General features: G+C 42.0%; 1 protein-coding gene across 5 annotated transcripts in view; it reads left to right on the forward strand.

Moving 5' to 3' along the window:
* MTA3 (metastasis associated 1 family member 3) overlaps positions 1–27,387 on the forward strand; it is a 114,696-nt gene that overhangs the window by 51,142 nt on the left and 36,167 nt on the right. For all 5 annotated transcript variants that reach the window (XM_081854695.1, XM_081854696.1, XM_081854699.1 and 2 more), the window contains exons 9-16: positions 556–744; positions 5,044–5,118; positions 7,978–8,036; positions 10,234–10,358; positions 10,902–11,053; positions 12,254–12,476; positions 23,573–23,659; positions 25,340–25,489. In XM_081854695.1, coding sequence (XP_081710821.1) covers positions 556–744; positions 5,044–5,118; positions 7,978–8,036; positions 10,234–10,358; positions 10,902–11,053; positions 12,254–12,476; positions 23,573–23,659; positions 25,340–25,489 — 1,060 coding nt within the window. The remainder of the gene's footprint in view (positions 1–555; positions 745–5,043; positions 5,119–7,977; positions 8,037–10,233; positions 10,359–10,901; positions 11,054–12,253; positions 12,477–23,572; positions 23,660–25,339; positions 25,490–27,387) is intronic.

Consider the following 27,387-nt stretch of genomic DNA (forward strand, 5'->3'; position numbering starts at 1 on the left):
TAAGATGGGACTAAGTTGTAGGTTTAAGGGACTCTCCTGGAGGTTTTATACAGCATTGTACAGACAATAAAAATTCAGGATTAAGCAACACACAAAAGGGTAAATAGGATCACGCTGACTTGTCCTAAACCCACACAGATTAGGTGTTCTTTGCAGACTCTGCAGGCATATGTGCCCACAAAAGGCTGTAAACAGAAGACCCAACTGATGCATGAGTGTTTGGGATGTGCAAACGTGATTTCGTTCCCCTCCACCGTGTCTCATTGTATTGCTCTACCGTGGATGTTTTGCTCTTCCTTGGATGGTCTTCTGAACAGGTCTTACGAGACTCAGGTTTGCTCACTTAACCTGTGCTGTTTCTTGCCTGTTTACATAGTCAAGAAAGGGAAGCATGAGGGTAACAGAAAGCAGGAACTGCAGTTGAATTAAAATCTGTATCATGGGAAGGGCGTAACAGAAGAGAAAGGGTTCTCGGCTCTTGTTTACTGCAATTAGGATGTAGAGAATTGTGGAGCCCATTTAATTTAGTGGGTTGCTTTTGTGTTTTTCATCCAGTTTCATGCCATGGATACATTGCATAAGCATAACTATGACCTGAGCAGTGCTATTAGTGTCCTGGTTCCACTTGGAGGGCCTGTCCTTTGCAGAGATGAAATGGAAGAATGGTCTGCTTCAGAGGCTAGTTTGTTTGAAGAAGCCCTAGAGAAATATGGCAAAGACTTCAACGACATACGACAAGACTTTGTAAGTAGAAGTATACCCCCTTTCTATCCATTATTGGGTTGTTTTCCACAGACAGCTGTATTTTAGTGTTAGAAACTCAGATGTATAAGCTAGGCACCAAATTGGCTCCTTAAGCCAAGGTGGCAGTTGCCAAAACAGAATGTCTAGTTGCCATTCTTGGGCAAGATGGCTCTAGAGCCTTATTTTCCAAATAAGTGATTGATTATCCAGTTAAACATCCAGATAGTTCAGATGACAACCTTGAGCCAAGTTAAGAAGTTTGAGAACTTAAAGAAGAAAAGTCACTTGATCCAGGGACAGTCCACATATATATTGGACTATTCCTACCTCTTTTTCTTAATGGTGACATGGACCATTCATAATGTAACACAACTGTGAGCAGGGCAGTGGGGTGGGTTAAGTGAAGACAAGCGACAACTATGACGTTGTTCACTGCTCCTGCTCAGGCTGCACAGAAAAAGCATTTTGGTTCCTGCAGTTCTTTCTGATTGTGCAGATAAAATATAGCTGATAGAATTCTACAGGATGAAGTATTAGCGTGTGAAAACAGTCCAGATCCAAGGATCCCCAGGCATGCACCTCCAGATGGTGGAGATGTCAGGCACCATTCTGGCACCCAGGCATCTTCACTTGGTTGCAAGTAGTCCATACGTGTGCATGTAAATATCAGAGGAAGGCCCATACTTCAGTAGTAGAGCATGAAAATGGTCCCAGCTCAAAGCCTGTTAAGTCTGCATTAAAAAGGTGGCAGTGCTGGTGAGGTCCTCTGCCTGGAGACCTTGGAGAGCTGCTAGCAGACAGAATAAACAATACTGGATAAGTGGACTGGCTCTTTATAAGGCATCTTTATATGTGGAGCGGAAATAATGTGCCCGATGTAGACAGTTCACTGAGGGAAAAGCACCTGAGTGCTCTTTTCCCCCCTTCGTGGCATCATTTAACAATAATGGCTGTTCCTAAAAAAATAATTGGAACCTGTTTGCCTAATCGTAGCTGCTAGGATTGCCATTAAATCAGAGGTTTTGTATCATAGTTTGTAAGTTGCATTTAAACTGCAGTATCCTAATTTCAGATGCTCTGGTTAGCCAGTCAGGCCAACACTAGGAACACAAGGAGGGGGAGAAGGAGAAGCCCCTGAGGGTGTGCAGGGCTCGTTCTCAGCCTGATAGAAGGGGTCAAATTATTCTCAAATACTATCAGAAATTGGAGGTAAACAAAATTTTAGCAGTTTGCAAAAGAAAAGAAGTTTAGATTTGAAATTGTTTCCAGTTTTTTTCCGTTTGAAAAGGTACATAAACGGCATGAGAGCTTGAAGTCCAATGAAGTGTGTTTACATATTAATGAAGTTCATTCTGTGTCCCCAATTTTAAACACTGATGGATGTTGTTAACACGGTTGGAATAGAACAAAGGTGGAAAGATTCCAAACTATAGGGTAAAGTATGCTGGTGTAACTTAACCTGTTCCAAACTCTGTTCCAGAGCCGAGCTGCTTCCTGTTGAGCCAGCCCAAGCCTTCAAAAGTAGAGTTTTTCTTACATTGCCCTATTTGACAGTGTAACTTCCGCTGGATTGTTAAGTCCGAACAGAGTTTGGAATGGGGGTATGTCTCCACTATCCCACCCCTGCTTTAGGCCTTGCCTAAGCTTAGCCATCGTGTGGGATGCAGGTGGCACTGTGGGCAAAACCACAGAGTCTAGGACTTGCCGATCAGAAGGTCGGCGGTTCGAATCCCTGTGATGGGGTGAGCTTGTGTTGCTCAGTCCCTGCTCCTGCCAACCTAGCAGTTCAAAAGCACGTCAAAGAGCAAGTAGATAAATAGGTACTGCTATGGCGGGAAGGTAAACGGCATTTCCATGTGCTGCTCTGGTTCACCAGAAGTGGCTTAGTCATGCTGGCCCCATGACCCAGAAGTTGTACGCTGGCTCCCTCGGCCAATAAAGCGAGATGAGTGCCGCATCCCCAGAGTCGGTCACGACTGGACCTAATGGTCAGGGGTCCCTTTACCTTTAAGCTTAGCCATCACCAGCTGAGCCAGATTGGTGTATTTATGCCCTTGTATTTCCAACTGAACTGGGCTGAGGTTCCTCAGTTGGCTTAGCCAGAGTTCCTCTTATTCCAGACTTTGCTCATCCCTGCAGATCTTGAGTATGGGTTGTTCCCAAAGTCAGCTTCAAGAACATAGTTTGCAACCTTGGAAAGGTCAGAGATCTCCACAAATTCTCTAAACTTGGAATAAAGAAGTCTGCCACTTAAAAAAAAATTGTACTCTGTTTCATCTTATGTATCACTTTTTTTTAGTTTAAGTGATTTAATCCCTGCCTGATTAAAATAAAGGTTTGGAATATACACATCTTATCTTCAAGGCACCAAGATTAAAAAAAAGCATGCTGTTTTATCCGAGGTTGACCCTACTGAGCAGTTGAAAGAACTCTGGAAGTACAAAGACCTGCTGCTAATGTGGCACAAGTAAATACTAGCTATCTGCTAAGATGCAGTGTTACTGGTAGGGACCATAAACTAGAATAATTAAAGTAATGATATATCAGTTCATGAAAACTATGTGCTGTTTTTGAGGAGATGCTGTCTTGCTCGGTATGTCATCCGCAGTTGCCATCGCTGCCCCTCTGGCTTCTCTGATCTTGCGAATTAATTCTATTGTGATATTAAGTAATCATTTGATAACAGAATGCCTACTTCTTAGGGAAGAGGGTTGATCCGCAGTGGGATACAGCTGACTCATTTTGTCACACTCTTCCTACTAACTGTGTGTCGATGTGTGAAAAGCTCAGTGCAGAAGGGTTCCATCACTTTTGTAACACTTAGGGCATGGAATGGAACAAACGGGATGGAGGTAAGGCTTGTAATACGTCTCTCCTGGAGGCGTGCTAACTTGAAAACAACTTGTGCCAAGATTTCTTCATAATATAGGAAGCTGACATGTAGAAAGCGAACAGTATTTTTACCAGCTAGCCCTCACTTTTTATAAAAAACAAAACACTTAATGAAAGCACTGTGTCGCTTTGTCTCAAAGGTTCACAATGCAGTGGTAGAGTCCATAGTATGCATGCAAAAGGTCTGAGGCATAGCTGTCAACTTTTTCCTTTTTTTAAGGGAAATTCCCTTATTCTGAATAGGATTTCTCGCAAGAAAAGGGAAAAGTTGACAGCTATGGCCTGAGGTTCAATCCGTAGCATCACCAGATAAGCAGCCAAAAACCCGGAGAGTCAGCATTGAAAATACTGAAGGAACAATGGTTTGACTTGGTATGAGGCAGCTTCATAGAAACATAGTTATAGGGCTAGAACTCTGAGGGTCTTTGAGTCCCTTGTTACTAGTCCTCTTCCCCTACCCATGGAGATTAAAAAAACAACAACCCCAGACAGTACAATTTATAAACAATGGCAAGACAAATGAAGTTAAAAGTATCAAACTGATGTCAGCATTTGAAAAGGTCCTTAATAGAAGAATTCATGTCTTCTTAAGATTTTAATTATTTCTTAAATAGATTTTAACGGAATTTTTAAGGCCTTTCTCAACCTGTGGGTCCCCAGATGTTGTTGAACTACAACTCCCATCAACCCTAGCTAGCAAGGCCAGAGCTCAGGGATGAAGGGAGTTGTAGTCCAGCAACATCTGGGGACCCACAGGTTGAGAACCGCTGCTCTAAGGCATGGGTAGGCAAACTAAGGCCCACATTTTACATGAGTAGAATGTGTCCTTTTATTTAAAATGCATCTCTGGGTTATTTGTGGGGCATAGGAATTTGTTTATCCCCCCCCAAAAAATAGTCCCGCCCCCCCCACAAGTTCTGAGGGACAGTGGACAAGCCCCCTGCTGAAAAAGTTTGCTGACCCCTGCTCTAAGGACTAGTACAAAAGCCCAGTGACTTTCCCAGATCCTAAGCCACCAGAATTTGTCTAACCAAACTCTTGAGTGTGTTTCCTTACCCATTTCCCAGAGAGAAGCAGGTAATTTTATTACGAGTGGCAAACCTCTGGGCCTCCAAATGTTGTTATACTTCAGCTCCTAGCAGCCCCAACCAGCAGGACCGGTGGTCACGGATTATGGAAGTTGTATTCCAAAAAACAAAAACAAAAACATGGCGAGCCCACCCCTCTTATTACCTATGCTAATGTAGACTATGCTTCCTTGACCTCTAAATTGCCGTGAGATTTTTTTTAAAGTGTTTTTTTCCTGGGTCTAAATTACATTGTGCTGAGTTTGCTGCAACATTGCAGCAAAGTGAAGCTTACCAGACATTGTAATTAAGTGTTTTTGTTTTTGTTTTGTTTTTTCAGCTTCCTTGGAAGTCTCTGACTAGCATCATTGAATATTATTATATGTGGAAAACTACAGACAGATACATCCAGCAGGTAATTTTTCTATACTTTGCCATGGGTTCACCAAGTAAATGAACACGCAGTTCTGTAGCACCTGGGTTGCTTTTGGACCTCCCTCTCTGAGGGTGGTCTGCTCTGGGAGAAGGAGATCTGACCTCACAGGACCCCTTCTCACTGCAGCTCTTGCCTGTCTCTGGTTGGCAAGGGGTGTGTGTGGCAGGAGTGGCTCCCATTCACCTTGAGGACCTCATGTCATATTCCTTCAATTGTTTCCAATGGAAGCAATACAAGAAACAAGGCCGGTCGGGGGATAATGACCCAGAAACACCCCCCCACCCCTGCCTGTCCCATTTTGGTCTCAAAAGGGCTTTGGATTTTGCAGCATGATGACGTTTGGTTCTCTCTGCCCCAACCCAGTAAACAGATATTGTATAGATTCCAGAAAATGGGATTTAGAAAGTTAAATCTTGGCAGTAATCTAATTTAGGGAGGCTTTAAACGTGTCAAAATGCCTACATGGAAGACACATCTGAGGATTGGCACGTAGCCATAGATCAGATTATCATGTCAGATTATCTCACATACAACTCGACAGTGACACACACACACACACACACACACACACACAGAGCGCGTGCAAGCTAATTCCTGGAATTTCTCTGTGTAGGAAGTTAACAGCATTTGAAGTGACCTTTCATTTCTTTGAAGGATATAATTAAACATGATGAAGAAATCCAGGAATTATGTATATTTAGATACTTTGGCTTGGATCCAGAGCAGCCATTTCCTGAACAGGAGAGCTATTTGTGCTCAAAATTGAACAGAAGCAGATACTCACAGAAAGGGAAGGGGAGAGGCAGTTGATTTGTCTGATTTTTTTAAAAGCTAATTAATACAGTATGATTCCACAATGGCTGTTGTAAATAAAGACTCAACAGCATCATTACCCCTCCAGTAAGAATTCTTTTTTCTAACTCAATACTTGGTCTTAACTTTATTCCTTATTTTCCTCAAGTGGTTCCCATTATTTGGGAATACGTCCATTGCTCACTGTTTCAACTCGGGGCTGTGTGTGTTCCAGCAGAGCCCAGGACAGAGTTGTTGTAACAAATCAGTGTCAGCCTATTGATGACAGTCATTTTGGTGTTAGTTTATCCAAGTAGTAAGTAATTTAGGAGAAGATTGGTCCGTATTGTTGTCATATACATAGTCATTGGCATTGTGGAAAAGCATGTGAGCGCTAGAAACAGGCGCTTGTGCACAGCTTAGCTTTGCAGCATATGTGTGCGTGTGATCACACCTTCCAGCAAGCTGCCCATTTGATTTAGCTATTACAAAGTGTCATGAATTATTCTCCTTTATTTTAGTGTGTGTGTGTGTGTGTGTGTGTGTGTGTGTGTGTGTGTATATATATATATATATATATATGCAGGTTTTGGTGTCCTCGGGTGTCTTCCCGTGTAAAAGTTGGGGTGTCTAGGCGACGTTTCGACGAGGTCTCACTCGTCATCTTCAGGCTGGTGCTTTCGGCTTCTTGTTACTGGAACAGAGCAGGATCTCAGTGTTTGAGTTCCTATAAATACTGTAGAGGGGGTGTGGTGTATAGCCTCCAATGTTCTGGGCAGAGAGGAAGTTCCCAGGCTAGTGTGCCTTTTTTTCTTTTGTTCCTTAATTACTTGAGAGATATCTTGAGTGATTTCTTGAGTGATATCCTGAGTACCACTTAGGTGGGTCATTAGGTGTGGATTAGTTGTTAAAGTCTTTGTGTCTTGACCTCTTGAACTTTGTGAAGAGTTTTCCTGAGAAGATGGCTGTACTGTACTTAGTTGTGCTCTGGCTTGGCTTCGTGTATAGGGGCGAGCTGTGGTTTTGTGGCTTGTGTCAGCCAGATCTGTGTAGGGATTGCAGGGGGGTGCAGCATCCGGAGGTGCCACCATGGATTGGCTACTGGATGGTGTCTGTAATTCATCTGTGGAGAGGGTCTGGGTTTGGGTCTGGTGTGGTTGATTGGTGTTGGCGTTCTGTGTGCCTCTGGATCTGGTGTCAGTTTTTGTGGGGAGGGCTAATTTCCAGATGTCTGGCAAGCGGGATGTGTCGTCACGCTTGTTCATGTTGTGAGGGTGTTTCTCTATCTCGATGGCTTCCATGATTATTCTCTTGTGGTGATGTTCCGTGTTAAAGAGCAATTTGGAATCTGCAAAATTAATTTCGTGTCCTGTTTCTTTCATGTGTTGGAAAAGAGAGGAAGTTTTTTCTTCTTTTTTGACGGCATTCTTGTGTTCTGCGATACGTGCATTTATTCGTCTACGAAATCTACGAAAGCAAATGTATATATATATATATATATATATATATATATATATATATACACAAATCAGTTTTTGAGGATGACATTGTAACACTTAAAAACAAGTATTTAAAAATCAACCAGAATTGCAACAACTTCCAAGTTAAGGTCACCCTGAAGTTGAACAACCTTCAGCGGAATCCTGTGTTTAAATAAATGTGAGATCAACATTGAGTCTTTACTTATCCCTGTGTTGAGCAGGCAGGTTTAACTTGATGCCACATGAATATCCCTGGCAAGGGCATTCCATAAGGCAGCCTTCACCAACATGGTACCTTCCAAATGTTTTCGACCACAATACCCATCAGCTCCAGTGATGGGTTTTGTAGTACAAAACTCCTGGAGGGCACCAGGTTAGCGAAGCCTGCCACAAGTTGTAAAGCCCTTACCTGTCACCACCCATCCAACCACCAGAAGTAGGGGAACCTGGATCTGGGGCCTCTGGGCTGGATCATAAAGACCGAGAAAGTCCATCTGGTCACCTGACAGGAACTGAAATGTTGTAGTTCTGTGAGATATTAAATTTGTTCCATCTTTTCTATTAGAAACGCCTAAAAGCTGCTGAAGCAGAAAGCAAATTGAAACAAGTTTACATACCAACCTAGTAAGTATCACAAATATTAATGCTTCCTTTGAAAGAATAATAATAATAATAATAATAATGCAAAATGTGTACAGAACAAATCCTTGTTTTTTATTGGACAAGCGAAGAAGCAGCTTCCATGAAACCTAGATTGCTTTGAAGATTTTGCATAGCCTAGTAAAGTCCAGTTATGCCCATGCAGGCATTTTAAAAAAACAGTTTTCAAATTATTTCCTTACGTAGCAGTGCTAATGCAAAATCTCAGACTTGTTCAGCAGCAATCCTATCCACGCTTACCTGGGATTAAGCCCGACTGAACACTGAATACGAAATATGTGTAGGACTGCATGTTAATGGTACTCATGCCTGAGAAATAAAGTGTATGTTTACAATCTAAGACTATTTCCTCAATATGAACAGGTGACTCACATTAGGCAATATTGTTAAGTGTACCTGCAACAATTACAAGAGGCGCTTTTGTATTGGACAAAATTTTACATCCTTGTGTTTGGTAGGCTATAAAAGTGATTTCTGCAAATGTTCCTTGTGATGCTGTGATAAAAGTGATTTCTGCAAATGTTCCTTTTGATGCCGATGTCATAGTTTTGGGGGAGCGTCTGGGCCCAGGGTTAGTAAATCTTCCAACGCCTCAAAATTAATAGAAGACCAGATGCATTTAACAAGTGAGGCACAGAGTCTCTGCTGCCCCCTCCCCAATTTCTGTACAAATACTCACCCAGCTGGATCTTTGCAGACCTTCTGGACGGATCTTCCATGCCATAGATATATTTGTTTGTTTTCAGCAGTTCCATCTCACCTTCCTAAAAAAATAATGAAGGCGGCTAATGAACTGATAAAAAAAAATCTGAAACAGTACTCAAAATCTAATCAAAGTCTAAGTAGAACTGTGATTATGTCTCAGAGACTTTCACATCCTCAAAAGCTTCAAGTGTTGGAAGCAGAAGCAGCCATCCTGTTTTTGCATTTTTACCTTAAATGCTACAATGATTGTTAGAATGCTGTGCATATATTGCTTGCAGTGACGCAGTCTGGGGTATGATTAGGTGGGGGACGAAATCCTGTCAACTCCAAGATATTGGTAGACTCTAAATCTGGGCTAGCTGCAAGAGTATGCACCATAAGAAAGCAGAATTCTCTAAAACAGGGACAGGGAACCTCTGGCCCGCCATTCAGACGCATTTCTGAGAATGATTTGGTAGCTGCTATGTGTTGATGCTGCAGTATTTGTATTCATATCTCTGTTAAGATTTTGCATTAAAGGGAAAAGTGCATAAGTAAGATTCCAGGAGTTTATTTGACCCGAGAGGAATAAATATGGGAAGCGAGCAGCATTAAGAATCCCAGATGTAATCTTTTACTAATTGAACACTAAGTGTAACAATAATTCCTAATAATATTCTATAGCAAAAATGTTCTGGTTAGCTTAACACATTTACACACACACACACACACACACACACACACACACACACACCGTATTTTCCTGTGTATAAGACTATATTTTTTCCTAAATTTTTGAAGTTTAAAATAAGGGGTCGTCTTATACACGGATAGTGCATATCACATTTTCTTAATTTTGAGTCCCCAAAAATAGGGGGTGTCTTATACACGGGGGCATCTTATACCCCCCGAAAATACGGTATATATCTTAACACAGTATATTATATTATATTATATTATATTATATTATATTATATTATATTATATTATATTATATTATATTGGAATTGTTTCTTAGAGAATCATGACTAAAACTGAGATCTGTTTGACCCCCAGTATTTGATTAGTAATGTGCTTTTTGCACAAAGTTTTAACGCCAAGCACAGGAATTCTCATTTAGTGACCCTGGACTGAAGAACGGATTGCTAGGTGCTGCAGGCTGCCTTTGGTTCTCATTACTGCTAGCTGCTGCTTTGAGGAAGACATTTAGCTTCCTAGTGGCATGTGCAGCATTTATATGCAAGTACGCACAGGACCTGGATGTAATAAACTGAGTTCAGTAATGGCACATGTGGCGGATTCCAAGCCTTTGAGAGCATCGTGAGCTCTCAAAAAAATTTTTTGCTTTCATTTCCGCATAAAGTATTTGAGAAGTTAGTAGCGTTCTTGCTAATGATGTGGGTAACCACAGAGGATTCTGTCATTTAACTCATGTTGTTAATGTGCTTGTGTGTGTTTGTTTGTGATCACTTTAAAGCAACAAACCAAATCCCAGTCAGATATCCAGCAGTAACGGGAAACCAAGTGCTGTGAACGGAGCGGTTGGAGCACCTCACCAGGCCCAGAATGCACTAATAGGCCGTGCTTGTGAAAGCTGCTACGGTAAGTAGAATGGTCACTCTGTGGGTGCGGCTGTGGCTGTGGCTGTGTGGGTGTCTCATGCCTATGATGTTAAGCAATTGAATAGCTCCGTTTCTACTCACATGAGAGCATCATGCATGTAGGGCTCTGGAGTAGTGCTTAAATTCTATGCTGACCTCAGTGCTTTTCTTTTAGCAAGCCTGCATGATTGCATACCACCAACCTAAACAGCTGAATATTGAGTTTTACTAGGTGTTTACAACACCCCCCATTTTTGCACAGGCTGGCAAGCAATCGAAATGGGTGGTTTATGGTGTCCCTGGTGGGCCACCTTAGCTAAGTTTATCTTAGTGAATAAGCAGTTGTGTCGCTCTGGGAATTTGGTGAATGCCCTGAATTTTCAAACTGTTAAAATGAATAAAATATATAAAGCTTCTTGTTCAAATGTGTGGCATTTGTTGTTGCGGTATACATCTATAATAAATAGATGTGTGTGTGTGTTTACGTGTGCAGATAAGTATTTTATGCTGAATGGATCAACATAATTTTATTTTCTTCTTTTAGTCACACAGTCTCATCAGTGGTATTCTTGGGGTCCACCCAACATGCAGTGCAGGTTATGTGCACCGTGTTGGATTTATTGGAAGAAATATGGTGGCCTGAAAATGCCAACACTAACAAATGAAGACAGATTTTCTCCTACTCAAACCACAGAGGTAGGATTTCATTATTCTGTAGTGATGATGATGATGATGATAATAAGAAGTGCAACCCAGTCCTTTTAACATTTACTTGGAGTAAGTTCCATCATGTTCAGTGGGGCCTGCTCCCTGTTGCATGTGCTTCTGTAGTGCTTATTTTTAAAATTTCAATTTATGATTAGGAATAATTTCATAATTATAACAAAACAAATTCCTTCCAGTAGCACTTTAAAGACCAACTAAGTCAGTTCTTGGTATGAGCTTTTGTGTGCATGCACACTTCTTCAGATACCTTCATAATTATAATTAACAATTAATTGTTACATTGTCCACTGTGTTTTATCATGGAAATTTAACTCCTTTCGATATTTCCTGTTTATTTGTAAAGTTGTGTTGGACAACCTTGGGTTACCCTGGTCAGAGAAACCATTGTATGAGTTACACACCTTTATACAATGCATTTTGAAAAGTTGTTTGTGCTTTAAAGACTGGAAAGAAGTTATTTGTAGATTGTGTGTTCGGGTGTGTACGCCAAAAAATAGTAATATTGTTTTCCCACTATGAGAACTTAATCCATTCTCAAATGGGCAAGTTTTCCATTGCTCATCTCAGATTAAATTGAAAAGAAGCATGGATCATTTTTTTGACCTGATCCTGTGCTAAGGAAAATGACCCTTGTCTCAGCACTCCTCACTGCTCAAACACTGCCCTACCAACTCCAACCCCCCACTTTCCCTTTCCTTCCTTGCCAAGTGGTGATGATTTGGGAGAAACGGTGAGAGGGAAGAGGAGGGAGGTTTGTCCAGGAGGCTGATGGGAAATGTAGAATTCCCAAGATTTACTGTGTTGCAATTCAGTGGGCGAGGAGCACTTGTGGGGATGGAGGGAGAGGAGATTGGAATTCTTCCCTAGCTTGGATTTTGCAAAGTTAGGGAAAGGGCGTAACTCAGTGTAAGAGCATCTGCTTTCCATGCAGCAAGTTCTGGCTTCCATCCTCAGCATCTCCAATGGGGGCAAAAATGCTCCATGTCTGTAATTCTGGAGAGCCATTGCCAGTCAATGTGCTACCCCCTAGATGGACCAATGGCCTGACTCAGAATAAGCCATGTTATATTATAGCCACATATAAGAAAACAGTACATTAATGAAAGGGAATATCTCAGAAGTAAGACTTTTAGTTTGCATTTTGATTCTTCCCCCCTCCCCCTCTTACAGGAAGCATGTGTTAGAACACACATGTCTCGACAAGCAACGCAGGGAATACCAGTCCGGAACACAGGCAGTCCAAAATCTGCCGTGAAGACACGCCAGTCGTTCTTCCTCCATACGACATACTTGACTAAACTTGCCCGCCAGGTCTGCAGAAACACTCTACAGTTGAAGCGAGCTGCAAGAAGACCGTTTGTCCTTATTAACTGTGCTGCCATTAGGGCAGAATGTAAGATGTTTCTAAATTCTTAGTTCAATGTGTCATTATTCCAACCACTTTCTGTCGTCTTTTTTTCGTTTGTTTGTTTCTTTTGCAATAAACACATTTCTGTCTATAGCCCCTTTGTGTTATTTTATTTAAAGGAAACTTTATTTTCATTTGTCTTGCTTGTCACCAAAGAACAAAGAAAATACTGTAAGTTTATAGAAAGCTTAGTACTTACTGAATAATAAAGGAGGCGTCAAATGCAGACATTGACCCAATTATAGCTTTGTGTGCTATCATACATGCTTCCTTTAACCTCTCCACATTTAATGTATCTGGTGGAAAACAGGCACCCAGTCTCATAAAACATGAACCATATTTTTGCCATAACGTGAACCAATATGGTGCATAGATAGTGAAATAATGAAGGGGTCACAGGTTTGAAAGCAAAGGCTTGTTGAAAGGTGCAGCATTCCAGTTCATGGCAGCATTTCACTGGGGCAGCATAGGGTCATGCACAAAACCAACTTTTATAGAGAGACTTCAGTGTAAATGAGGTTTCTATTAGGACAAACTTAAGGAGGACTCAATTATAAGCTGTCCTAAATGCATATTAGCCACGACAAAGCCAGTGATATCAGTGCAACCATAGGCAATTGACCTATGCAAGGATGGAGCTGAAAGAGACATGGGACTGCAGCCAACAATGGTATCCCAATGTTGGCCCCATCCTTGTTTCCCTTGTAATGTGTAGGACCACTGTTTTGACATCTGCTTTGTCTCCCTATTCCCGAAGTCCAAATCATTGGCTGGGTTAAAATGATGACAAGGTATGATAAAGTTGAGAGCACACACTACTGTGTAAGAGAGACCAAGGGGTGCTGTTTTCAGCAGCAAATGCCTAGTCTGTAATTTTGCCCTAACCAGATATGATTCACCACCAGGCAGAGCTGTAGGTCTACGGTCCTCAATTTATCTCACCAGATTAAAATGATTCAGAACTTATTTTTCACAACCAAAGAGGAAGGTTTCTTCTTCTTGCAAAGTTGAGAAGGAGACTTGATTCAAGCAAAGTAAATCAACAGTGTTGTTTTGCTTATTGAACATTTCCTTTGAAAGGAAACATTTTTATTGCTGTTTTCTGCATTGTTTTACCACTTCTCCCTTGTTTTCATCTGAATTGAGCTTTTGTTTTCACAATGCATTCCTTCCACACTTTCACCTGTTTGCATATTCATCTTATGTCAAAATGAGAAGTGCTTCTCTGTAGGGGGAAAAAGTACATCTCATCAATGTTGGATTTTACTATTGCTCTAAAAATGAAAGTGGTATATTTTAGAATAGGAGAGTCTCTTCCAGCACACAGATACAGCTCCCAGCTAAGCCTTCCTGTTGATTGGCTTTGGTGGAAGGGGATGCTGTGATCAGCTGGGTTAAGCACTGCAGCCCAGTGGCTCCTTGAGCATACAAAACACAAGACGCATTGCAGGGGCAGAAGGTGAACACATTCATTTTAAGGGAACTCCACATTGTGAATGTGAGTATGGAGCGCCCTCCTCCCTTGCTATGAATAGGGTTCAGTTTTTTCATACAGCAGTCTCCCCCCTTTTTTTCTTTTTCTTTTGCATGGTCAAAGATCCCCTGGACCTGAATGCTCAGCACAGCAGAAGTTGTTTCAGTACATGATAGTGGACAGAGATCCACAGTAAAAAGATTCAGACCACAAACGCTGCTAACAATACAGCCTGCGTTCATCTCAGGGGAGCTGGCACAGTGGTGGGGCACCTCTGGCCTGCAAGCCTCATTAGACCCCCCCCCCGGAGCCCATATTTGGCCCATGAAGTCATTTCCCCCAAAATCATGCCCACCAGCGACACACCTGGTGCCATATGCAACCTCGGGTATGTCACAGGAAAGATGTGGCTTAATAGTGTGCTCCCAATTCTTCCTTGGCAAGTGGGGCTCACGGATAGCCCCACCAGGTTCAGCTGCACTAGGAAGTTCCTCATTGGGGTTGCTCTCAGCGTCAATTACTGATTGGCGTTTGGTGCATACCCCTTTGGAGGTGTTGGGTAAGCGCCAGTCAGCCTGCTGATGCTATCAGTAGGTCACTTTGGTCAGCTGCTTGGCACTTCATGCAAACCCTTTTGCAGTCTGTTTGCTTGCATGATTTGCATTCCGAGTACCTGCAAAGGGGGATTTTTCCTCTGCCAGTCCATAGCTGCGAGCGCATTAACCCTGCATAAGCTATATTGAAATCAAATGATTGCTTGATGGACTCTAAGCGTAATCCGGAGCTTGTCAGTGCTTGGATCTGGAGACTGTTAATGTAATAGAAAGTCGTATCACCTTTGAGAATAGCCTATTTATATATAAGAAGAGCCCTGCTGGGTTTGATCCAAGAGCAATATCTAGTCCAGCATCCTGTTTCACATAGTGGCCTCTAGTATGTTTCCAGGTGGGACAGAAGGACCCCTAGGCCTCTCCAGCTGTTGTTCCCCAGCTTCTGGTAATGCACAAACATATTGCCACTGAAGCTGGTGGTAGAATATAGCAATCATGACTTGGCAGGAACATTAGAACTGTACTGCTAGGTATCACCTAATAAATGCCACCTAATATTTTTAGATGAATTGCTACCAACAGTAGTGTGTCTGAAAACAAAATGTGTACTGTGTACATCTGTGACTCACAGTTTTTGCTAGCTAATTCCACAAGGGAAAAATGTGTATTTTAGCAGAGTTGTAATTGTATCCATTTCTCCGCAGGCTTGACGTAGTGGCACCTAACAGGCTCATGCCCTAATTTTTCATACAATGGATGCACAAATGAATGTGCATTGCAACAACACTTTGAAATAACTGTCAAGCATTGAGAGGCTTGATGACGCATGCTAGGCTGTTGAGTTTTATTATACAATATTAATTCATCCTGTTACAACTTGATTTTGTTTTAGACCTCAAATCTCCTGTTGGAGATAAAAGATGAACATCATTTCCCTTTCATTTTTATTATGCTTCCTTGTACACAGAATAGATAACACATGATATAGTTTCATGAATGTTCCATTCAGATTCGTATGATTAAAAAACACAGATTACATTAAGAGAAGAAACTTAACGCCAAGATACTGGATTCTGAGAAAGTGAACTGTGTGCTTGTTTTGCACACATGAGTTCAATTTGCATGCTTTGTTATACCAACTTAATGTGCAGCTCCCATCATTGCATTGAGGTTTGTATGCAGAGAGGCTCAGTGGACTCTGCCCAGCAGTGGTGATGGTAATAATGTTCATTTATCTATTATTTGCAGGATTTTAAATTTTTAGGGACAAAGTAGTGTGCTGTTAGGGCAGGCGTAAAAACCTATATTATATGCAGACCTAGTTTGCTGCATGTGACTCAGCTTTTAGCATGAGACCAGTGAAATTAAGTGGTCTAACTTCAGGCTAATGCTCCATGTAGCCTAGTAATGTCTCTGTTATCAATGTTTCCTGCAGATGTCTTTCACATCACCTGCCTTTTTCAGAAATTCCCAATATTTGAGCGTGAGAAGCTTTGTAGTTGAGGTACTTGTGGTACCACTGAGCTCAGATTCCTGGATTGTAGGGGGTTGTACTAGATAACCCTTGTGGTCCCAAATATAATTCTTTGATTCTATTATCTTCTGTAGATCTTCGAGTAATCACGGTGCAAAGATGCACTCTTAAGAAATGGACGATGAGCATGATCTCTCAGGCCTGGGGGCAAAAAGAAACTTTTCAAGCCCACAAGTAATGCCATCACCTTTATTTACACACCTGTGTCCCTTCAATTCACCAGGGAGCTTCCCTGAGACTGTTAATAGACGTGCCATGCTGAGGAATGAACTTGAGAGTGATGCTAAAGAACAGTAATCTTCTTAGCAGAATAAGATGGAAAGCACAGGGAGATAAATAAAAGGAATGTGAACAAATTAAAGGGCTGGGACTAGCGAGGGAAGAAGCTCCCAGTGGAAATAATTACACATACACACAAGAGCTGGATGTAAAGCTGTTATACGGTGTAACATGTTGCTGCAACTTTTTTTAAAGGGTGTAGAAGAAGGATTGTCATTTTGATGCCTGTGCAGTGGAGGTGAATGGAAAAGGGGCAGTGATGCCACCTCCAAAACTGCTGCTCACGCTGGCCAGGGTGGAAGGGGTGTGTGTGTGTGTGTGTGTGTGTGTGTGTGTGTGTGTTAGCCATGATTTTTGCCACTCCAGCTCCAGGCCAGTGCAATGAAGAGACCCATTGCTAATAGCTGGACTGCCTTAGTGCATTCCTGATTAGCCCAGCTGCATCTTCTCCTTGCTTATGTCAGCTCTGAGACCCCTCAACCAGTGCAGCCCAGCAGACTCCAGTGGAGGGAGACCTCTTCCGTATCCTGTCCCCCTGTAGCAAAGCAGGTCAAGGGTTAGGACTGATCTGCCCATTCCCTGTATACTGATTAAGTATATAGGGGTTGTAGCCAGTGATAGCTTTGCACTAATAGAAAATGCTTCCATTCACGTAAGGCAAAGCACCTAAATTTTGCCCATCTTTGTACTCTACTGCAGCCTATCCCATATTGTTCAAAAGGCTCCCTCAAGTCTCAGGAGAGCTTTCTGCAAAGCCAGGTGATGCTAGGCATTTGCAATGAGTAGGAGATTGGTGAAAATTAGGTACCCCTGTGTTGTGTGAGCAGAAGTAGACAGCGCATGTCTTGGGTAGGAGGTTGGTAACTGCTTTTATAAAAATACATGAAAGTAAGAAATTCAGTGTGGAGACTGATGTAGTGCAAATGTGAAGTGAAGACAGACATAGTGCAAAAAAAATTTCACCAGGCAATTATTCAGCTGTGGTGCAAGCCCAGCTTCCTCTTTGCTTCTTAAATAAAGTGGCAATTCTGTATGCCAGAAATACCTTCAGCAGGTTGTCCATTAAGCATTGCATGAAACATTTGCTCATTGCATTAGATTTAAATGTAATTTTTTTAAAGTGCAAGGCTGCCTCCACAGATAGTGTGTGGAGTCTTTTGGTGACATCACAGAAGGTCCAGCCAATCAGCACTCTGCCCAGCTGCTTGTTCTTCCAAATTGCACAGCAATTTGCACCCACTCCCTTCCACCCTCAGCTAGGGGAAGAAAAGGTATGTTGGGACCGAGCATGGTGGACAGAGTTTCCAGCGGGGCCCCTTTTCTCTAAAAATCATTGCATGTCTCTTCATCCTACATTGAAACTGAAGGCAAGTGTTATTAGGACCAGGGCTTAGTTAGATTTAAGGAAAATTTCATAATTCTGAACATGGTTCTAGGGAGTTCTTTCTGCCATGTTTGTTTTCTGTTGCTGGGCTCTTAACTGTAATCGCTGGTAGAAATGAACAATGACATTTCAAAAGAAAATAATGGAGGGAAAACGCATGTGGCTAGATTAGAATTGCCAGAGCAAGCTCACCATTGTTCTGCTGGAGAAAGTTCATTTTAGTATTCAACTATTAGGGGTTAGAACTTTTAAAATTAGTTATACATTTCCAGGGAAACTACAGTCGTGCTGGGCTATTTCATTTCTGACTCAACAATAACTCTCAATGATTTGCCACACCCACATCTTGCATGCTCCAAGTAGTTACAAGAGCAATTCCCTCTCCATAAAAAATAATCCTAATGGAACCCCACTTAGTGTGAGACTGGAAATGGAACAGAATGGAAAAAAGTGCAGGAGTTAGGTAAAAGGAAGAACATGTGAAAGACGTCGTAAGCTTTATAATAAAACGTACTGAGGGTTGGCACCTGCTCATAGTTTTTATGGGTTGAATGCATTTCAGGAGCTCCAGCCATTATAAGCGGAGAATTTAAGCAAAGTTTGTGTTTTTTGGTGAAGGTTTTGTGAATTTGAACTAACTTCAATCAGTCCTGAATTTGGGCTGAAGTGGGATTACTTCTAAAAGAATGGGAAGAGAAAGAGCAGAGACTGCAAGCATACAGCTAGCCAAGTATCCCCGCTCATTTGGAATTAATTTGTCTCACATTCTGTGTGTGCGCACACCCTAGATTGCACATTCCTCATATTTGTTTTATGATGTATATTTTATTGCAAAACATGTATAAAATTCTAAGTGCTACACCATAGCTTTAATACAAAAATACAACCCAAAACCAACCAACAGCAGTATATTAACAAGGAGTAGCATATCGGAGAAAAGCAAAGCAAACAAAATATCGGGATTCAAGCATAGAAAACAGGGTCTTGTCTTAAGGATCAGAGGGAGCTGGGCAAAAAAGCTTTCCATTTTTACAATATGTCTGAAGCAACTGATGGCTGCTGCTTCATATACAGCAGAGGGCGGAATAGTCCATTGTCTAACAGTGGTTCTCTAATTTGGGTCTCCAGCTGTTGTTGGACTACAAATACCATCTTCCCTAGCTACCAGGGATGATGGAAATTGTAGTCCAACCACAACTGGAGGCCCAAGTTACAGAAACACTGATTCAGGGGCAAAAGCAGAAAATGCCAATTTTCGGGTCACTGTCCTGTGATATTCTGTGGTGCCATCCATAGAATTTCCCCAGGTGATCGAAATGGGTTAGGCGATATTTCATGTGACATTGCAGTCCTTGGCAAAAATTAAAAACTCCATATTCATGCCAGTTTTATTTGTGTGTCAGTACGTTTTAGTATAAAAACTCACCCATAATAACCATATGAATGCATGCAAGCATTCTTTTTGTAATAGGCGTCCTGAAACTTTTATTTCTCATATTGACTTGCACCATGCCCTATAAAATTACACCTTTGGAAGTTGTGCAGGTTCAGATAAGCCATTATTTCTTCCAGCATATTTTTGGCCTCTGCTATTGTTTTCCATGCTGGATTAATGAAATAGGGAATTTATATCTTGCACTTCGGCTTTTACGTTTCTGCTGAGGCAAAGCCAGATGAATTTTTGGTCTTTGTGATGCTATGGCATTAAGTTGTATTTTAAAAGGGTTAGTGGATTTATGTGGGAAGTGTGTGGAGATAGGATTACATAAAATAAAATACGTGAGCAAAGTTTAAAATGCCTAGTTGGTTTTGAATTCTTTTGTTCACTGAAAGCATAATAAAAGGGGCTGTTCCTGAAAATTAAACTAATAAATCTTGCAATATACACATTCCTTATACAGCAACATCCTCCATTGTTTCATTGCATAGTTATTTGAATTAGAAATGTTCTCAGGTTCAATTTTGGTTCTTTTGAAAGAACTCAGTATTTTGGAATTTTATTCAAGCTCTTCTGCTGTAGTCTGACTTGTTGAGGTGTTGATTCTCCAGTGCTATAAAGTATTATCTTCTGTTTAACATACACTTCTAACAGGGGGAGAAAGAGAATGAAGGTTCTATAGTACTTTCATACTTACAATTTGGACTGAGCAAAGGGGAAAGGATTGGATTTTGAAACTCCTCTAGGATGGCTTCTGGGATTTTAAAGGGCCAAATGATCTTTGCTCAAGTTTTGAAAGACAGAGGGTTATCTCGTTCCATTGAAGCCATATAGTTGATCTTGAAAGTTCAGACCTGAAGAACTTTCATATCTAATCTAATATGAATACACTCTATTACACATGCAGTACCTAAAATGCTCTGTCAGCACAAAGATTTCTCTTTGCATAGTGGAACATTATATCCCTCTCCTTTCCCCTGTTCTACCCTAAATCTGTCTGAGGGTTCCCCTCAACCCTCAGAAAAAATTAGGGGATGGAGTTGGGAAAAGGGAAGGAAGTCCCATTGTACAAGGGGAGATATTTGCAGGAATGGGCTCCTGTGCAGAGATTATGCATGAGAGGCATAAAAAACAGGCATGCCTTCCTTACTAATCCCTATCCAATGCCGTTCAAACAAATGCAGCCTTTATTTCAGCCTTTCAACCTGAGGTAACTTGGTTTGTGTGGAATGTAGGGCAGTGCAAGGCTGGTGCCTTTTTCTACACGGACAGCAGAATAACTAGGTCAGGAAAGGCTGCAATCCTACGCAGACTCACTTGAGAATTGAATTTGATAGGATTTTCTGCTGAGTCAACATGCACAGTAAGCCAGTGTGGTCCAATGGTTAGAAAGTGTCAGATGAGGAGCCAGGAGACCCCCGTTTCTAATTTTCACTCAGACATGAAGTGGCTTGGCCAGTCACCATTTCCCAGTCTAGCCTACCTCATAAGTTTGTTGTGAGACTAAAACGGCGGGGGTCCGAACCATCCATGCCATATTTAGCTAACCTGGAGGAAAGGTGGGATATAAGTGTATCAAATAAATACGTGTGAGTTGTAAAAATAGCATCATTATGAATTCTTCCTGTTTTGGTTCCATGACAGATCCTCATTAATGAGAGTATGATGAGATTCAAACACCATTGTTTTTCAATTCAGGTGACAGCTAATTATGGAGCACTGGAGATAATTGCCTGCCTTTTTGCTTTGTTTTCTTTTATTCCACCTGAACCTTTTCTCAGGAGGCTGTGAATCAGCTGATGAGCACTTTTATAAGGTACAGTTCTGGTTGATCACCTCAAAACAAATAACGTAGAGCTGGGAAACCTTCAGAAAAGCACAGCCAAAATAATCAAGGGATGGAGCAACTCCCCTGTGGTGAAAGCTTGCAGACATTTGGTACTTTTTAGTGTAGAAGTCATGTGTTGAGAGTGTAGAACATTACATGTGGTGTGGATAAAGTGAACAGGGAGAGGTTTCCCCCCCTCACAGCACTAGAAAACGTGGACTTCCATTGAAGCTGAATGCTGGACGATTCAGGACAGTCAAAAGACAGTACTTCACACAGCCTGGCAACCAATACAGTTGCCACAGCTTTCACTTTCAGAAGCAGCAGTGCATGCATACATAGACACACACTTTGGGGGCAGGGGAGGTGGGCTACTGCAATGAGTCCTACCTCTGAGAAATTGTTGGAGAATTTCCCCTCATGAGAGAAAAATTCAGTGAAAAGGTCCACCATTTTCTCTGTCCGCAAACGGAGGACAACAACTATTCATGTGCCTGGGTTTGGGTGGTTTGTTGTTGTTGTTTAGTCATTTAGTTGTGTCCGACTCCTCGTGACCCCATGGACCAGAGCGCGCCAGGCACTTCTGTCTTCCACTGCCTCCCGCAGTTTGGTCAAACTCATGCTTGGTTGGTTACTCCCTCACTTTAACCCAGGGGTGAGGAATCCTTGAATGACAACTCCCATCATCCATTGCCATTGGCCATGCTTGCTGGGGCTGATGGGAGTTGTAGTTCAGCAACATCTGGCAGGCCAAAGGTTCCCTACCCCTGCTATAGCCAACACACCATGACGGCTCTTATGAGAGAACTGTAGGCAAGTAAAATGGTAACTTACTGTAGAGGAAAATCAGGTCACATTTGTGCAACTCTCTGAGTAAGGACTTGTGAACAGGCCTGCCCCATTCTACAAAGACCCTTGAATGGTGCAGCTTTTCCACATAGGCTAGGCTTGGATTCCAATGCTGCTGAGCCAGAGAGGACTTCAATGGATGTATCTGCTCCTTCACTCCATTGCCCCAGTCTTGCATCCAACAGACTTCCAGTTTATTGGTACATATGCTGTGCTTTATGCTTGCTATAACATTATACATTTTATTTTTATTTCCAAATCGTCTTTACAGTTTGTCTTTGTTATGCAGTCATTGTCCTACAAGGTGTTTTTAGTTTTGTTTTCAAGTAGTACAATGTGACAGGTTTAATTTTAAAAATAGCAACTACTAGAGCCCAATGCTCACATGGATCACGGAAGGGCGTAAGTTTGTAGAGTGAGGAGTGGCGCTGTTTCTTTTTCTTTCACTAACCAGTTGGTAAGAGCACTAGACTCTTAATTTCAGGGTCGTGGGTTTGAGCCCCACATTGGGCGAATGATTCCTGCATTGCAGAGTGTTGGACTAAAGGACCCTTGTGGTCCTTTTCAACTCTACAATTCTGAGAATCTGTGAAAGCCCCAAATGTGAACTCCTGCTCATGAGTAGGTCTGGGTGCTCTGGTCACTTGATTAAATGGATGTCCTGACCACACTGAACCCCTGATTGCTGACATGTCTGCTGAGATACCCATGAACCTCTGCTACTGAACTGCAGGATTCTAAATTATGGTCCAGAGCAGTGTTCTCCAACCTTGGATGTCCATATGTTCTTGGACTATACCCCCCACCTTCCCCAAAGAGTTTAGCCAATGGTTGCAGATGATGGGAGTTGTAGTCCACCAACACCTGGGGATCTAAGGTCAAAGAACACTGGTCTAGAGCAGAATGGGCAGTTTTGTCTGCTGAGGGACACATTCTCTCAGAGCCAACAATGGGTAGAGCCACAGACAAGAGTATTCTGAATTAACTAATCCTGGAATAAAGATCACCTTACTTCAATTTTCACCATAGCTACCTCAGTCCTATGTATGTCTTCTCAAAAACAAGCTCTACTGAGTTTGATGGGATTATTCTCAGAGAATTTAAAAAGACATAACAAATCAATACAGCTACAGTTCTGGTGAGCAAGTGAAATTAATTCCTTTCTGGTTTAGTGTGCTACAAACACATAGCAGAAGCCTTCCAGTTCCCTGTTCGTTCTGGTTCTCTCAGTGTCTCTCTCAACAATGGTGTCCTTCTGGATAACCCATTTGAGCCCAGCTCAGGAAGTACATTTATTCCAGACCACCTTGCATGCGTGTCTTCAGAAGGTGGTGCTGGGGACACACAATTATGAACCCTAACCAGAGTTCCCTGGAAAAGAGGATTGATTATTAAACCACTCTGAGAATTGTAGCTTTGTGAGGAGGAGAATAAGGGTCTCCAACAACTCTCAGCACCCTCAACAAACGATAGCTCCCAGCTTTCTTTGAGGGAATCTGTGACATGGTATCATAGTGCTTTAAATGTATAGTGCAGATGTCTGGCTGCCTATCATGCAGATGCACATAGGAGAGTGAAATCCTTGCAATGGCACCAGTGCTGTCTTCTTCCAGGAAAACCTGTCAGCCGTTATTGATCTTCTCATCAATGGGACCCTTGACAAGCTTTGGAAAGCTGTGGCTGTCATTGGTTCTTCATCCTACCCTACTCCGTCTTAAAATAACATTCTGTTTTCGATCCCTAGATGCTGACAGACATTGTGAATTTGTTGGAAATCCTTTGAAGATTAAAAGTACTCGGAAATCATTATCATGTATCATTGGATACTTGGGTGAGTTCTTGTTTAGCGAAATGAGTCGTAAGTCATAAAATGAGTGTTTAAATGTCCTATCCAGGACCAGCCCACCCATAAGGCAGACTGAAGCAGCCGCCTTGGGTGGTAGAATGCCAAGGGTTGGCGCCTCTCCTGCCACAGCCAGAGAAGTGGCAGTGGCTTCCAGGGAGATCTCTTGAGATCTTGTGGAGCTCGCCTGAGAACTTGTACCTGCCACTGCTTCTCCTCACTTACCCCAGGGCCAGGGGTATCCTGCCCACCGCCACCAGAGAAGCAAGGAGAAGTGGATGTGGCTTCTGGGTTCTGGTGAGATCTTTCAGATCCCTCGCACGATCTTGCTGGAACCTGTAATGTGCAGCTGCACAATCCTGGTAAGGCAACACCTTTCCATTTCACCTCAGGCAGGCAACAAAATGGGACAGGCTGCCTCATGTCCTATCAAAAGTCCTGTCAGAGGTCTTTCAAACATAATAGGCATGTTTCAGTGTGCAGTTGAGATTAATTGAATAGCTGTATATTAGGTTTCTGGTGGCATGTTGATAGCAAGGACATAAGGAATAATTTTTTTAACGGAACCTTTCTTCTCAGGGCCAGTTTATAGACATGATAGTTCATTGTGTGTTGTTTGTTGCTGAATCATTGGTATTTCAAAAATAAATAACTGACTGACTGTGGCATAGGGAATGAGGGCTTTAACACACACACACCAATCTTGAATAGAATTGCCCTTTTCTGTATCTGCTATGTGAAATAACAGAAAAACTTTCATTTGCCACAGGTGTGGGGAGTGGGATGATGATTATATTTCTTACCTGCCTTCCACCACCAGGTCTCAACAATTTAAAATTTAATATTAAAAATGGTTTAAAGCAAATGGCCGTCACGGGAATAGGGTGGGTGAAGAAAACATATCTCAGGTGTCAAAGGCTAGGGAAAAGTGCTTCTTCTTCAGCATACATTGGAAATTGTTTAAGGAAGCTGCCAGACACAACACACTGATTGGAAAAGTGGAAGAGGCAAAGAACTAAACAATATACCCTGTGCTGTATACACACACACATATAAACACATGCTCTGTTGCTTATCTGGCTTATCTCATCCCAGCTATTCCCATCCCCACCCCTCAGTTAAGTTAAGCACACTAGGCCAAATTATGTGACAAATATCACATCTATTTTTTTGCCCCAAATGTGCTTATTTACTACATGCATACCTGTGTTCAACGTAACAGGTAAGCAAGCCTTGTGCTGTTGAACAATGAGATGATCAATGCAGTTAATTCTACCATCAGTGTGCCAGGCTGATAAAGGGAAATCCTGTAAACATCTATTTAAAGCTGGTGCACATTTTCCAAAATATCTGCATGCTGGGAAGCAATATGCTTTTAAAAAAAGCTTTTAAACAGCAGCAACCCCAGATTGTCAGTGGTGTGCCATTTCAACTAGATTTTACACAGCTTAAATCACTTTTCTCTCCTGCTCCCTTCACAGCAACAGTTACGGTCAAGTAACTGAAGGAGCATTTTCCTGTTCTTTTTTATGTGGGGTAGTGTTACAACATCTCTAAGGTTTTAGATCCTGAAGTAGGAAAATCGGAAGCATACCGCTGAGATGATGATGATTTGAAATAATTTCAGCAATATATTTTTTGTTGTGTCCCCCCCCCGCCAAATCACAGAGATTCATCCTGCCATGAAGCCTAATATAATCAAGTCAACACCAAGCCTTCAGAGTTCAATGGCAAAGAGGTTGCTCGCCCCGCCTGGCCACTCATCGTTAAGTATTTTGGGGAAGAGAAACTACAGCCACCATCACAACGGCCTGGATGGTATGTGTAAATAAACTGACATCTGAAATAACTATTCTTTTTTGCAATGTGTGTATAATCTAAAGGCAGCATCTTTGCTTCTTTCAATCTGGGCATTGGTATCTTCTACAACAGGCTTTCTCAACCTTGGCCCTCCAGATGTTTTGAGACTACAATTCCCATCATCCCTGACCACTGGTCCTGCTAGCTAGGGATCATGGGAGTTGTAGGCCAAAAACATCTGGAGGGCCAAGGTTGAGGAAGCCTGTTCTACAATAATAGTCAGCTTAGTCCCTCTTTGACGATAGGATTGGAGTTAACATAGGACCATTGGAAAACAAAGCCCAGTTGCTAGGTTGCAAGTGAGGCCAGTGGTTCTAGGGGAGAAGAAAGCAGGCAGCCATGGGCCCTGATGTGCAGGTAGGCCTTGGCAGTTGCTATGGCAACAGAGCCTTGGGACCAAGATACAAGGCAGCCTGGCAGTGAGGTATTTAGGGAGGGGCAGCTGGTCTGGTGAAGGAAGGAAGGAATTTGTGAAGGAATTCCCTGCAGCTGCCACCTGCCACATTGAATCTTCCTGCTCTTTGTCAGGTGGAGGAGAGGAGATGCTATCGTGCTGGAAGCCATGGATAAAATGTGGCCAAAACTTTTTAATTAATTACTAGAATGTGCCCGGGAGATGTGGGTTGTGTCGCTGTCCCTTTTCTCCTGTCCATCATCCTATTTCAGGGAAGACCAGTGGCTGTACTTGCTGGAAAGACCCATTTAGAAGCAACTGTCAGTGGAAAAGCATTTGGCTGCTGAGCGGCTGAGCTACTAATCAGGCAGCATCCAGTTCAAATATTAGTGACATTGCCTTGGCTCCAGATCCCTATCTGCAATATGCTGAGGGAGGGAGGGTGGTAATAATTACTGACCTTACAGGGATAGCAACAAGGTAATGTATGTGATGTATTTTGAGCATTCTATGTAGGTGGTCAATAATCCTGAATATTAACCAAGTTAGCATTGGAAATGGCAAGCCAGTTTGTGTGTACGCAAAATACACCGTGCTTGAATTTATTTATTTTTTGGCTTTAATTAATGCAAAGTATCCCAAGGGGAAGAGCCATTAGGCAATTTTTGCTTCTGTGTTACACTACTGTGAGATGAGTGGGCTTTTTTTGTTTGTTATTTTTGCTTAATTTTGGGTTGTGAAACCTAGACCTAAGCAATGGATTACCACTTTCCAAGCAATGTATTTGATTTGGTAATCTGGTACAGAGATATGCTTTAAACTTTTTATATTGATCCACTGTGTACCCGCTATTGAATCTAGTAATAGCTTAAAACTGTTTGGGGAAGATCAGCACAAGATTTTCATTCATAGCTCTGTTTTGATTTCAGTTGTTAACTTGTGCTGAACATGTGCACAATATGTTTGTTTTGTCAGCCGAGGGGCAATGTGCTGAAACTGGCTAGAGTGTAAAATCTCTCTCAAGGGATTATTCAGATTTTACAGCCCTAAACTGATACAACCCCACTTTCCATCAATCTGTGGTGTTTGCATGACTGATTGCATAAAAAAGGGCATCATATCCCACCCCTTCTTCAAAAATCTGGATTAGGTTCCTGGTTGAAAAGATTACTGAAGCATTGCCATTTTGAGCACTCAAAGCACTGTATAAATGGCAATGCTTACAATATTTGTAATGGAACCACCTATACAAGGCCCAAAGTGGGTATTAGGAGACATTTGTTTGCTTCACATTAACCAAATGTTCACTTCCTGAACCAAAACCAAAGCTGAAACAGCTAACATTTGAATTTTGTACTTCTCTGAATTTTGCATATGTGTACATATTACCGGTAAAATGCACATACAGTGGTACCTCAGGTTACAAACACCTTGGGTTACAAACACTTCAGGTTACAGATTT

Source organism: Podarcis erhardii (assembly GCF_964252035.2).
Source record: "Podarcis erhardii genome assembly, chromosome: 3".
Taxonomy (NCBI): domain Eukaryota; kingdom Metazoa; phylum Chordata; class Lepidosauria; order Squamata; family Lacertidae; genus Podarcis; species Podarcis erhardii.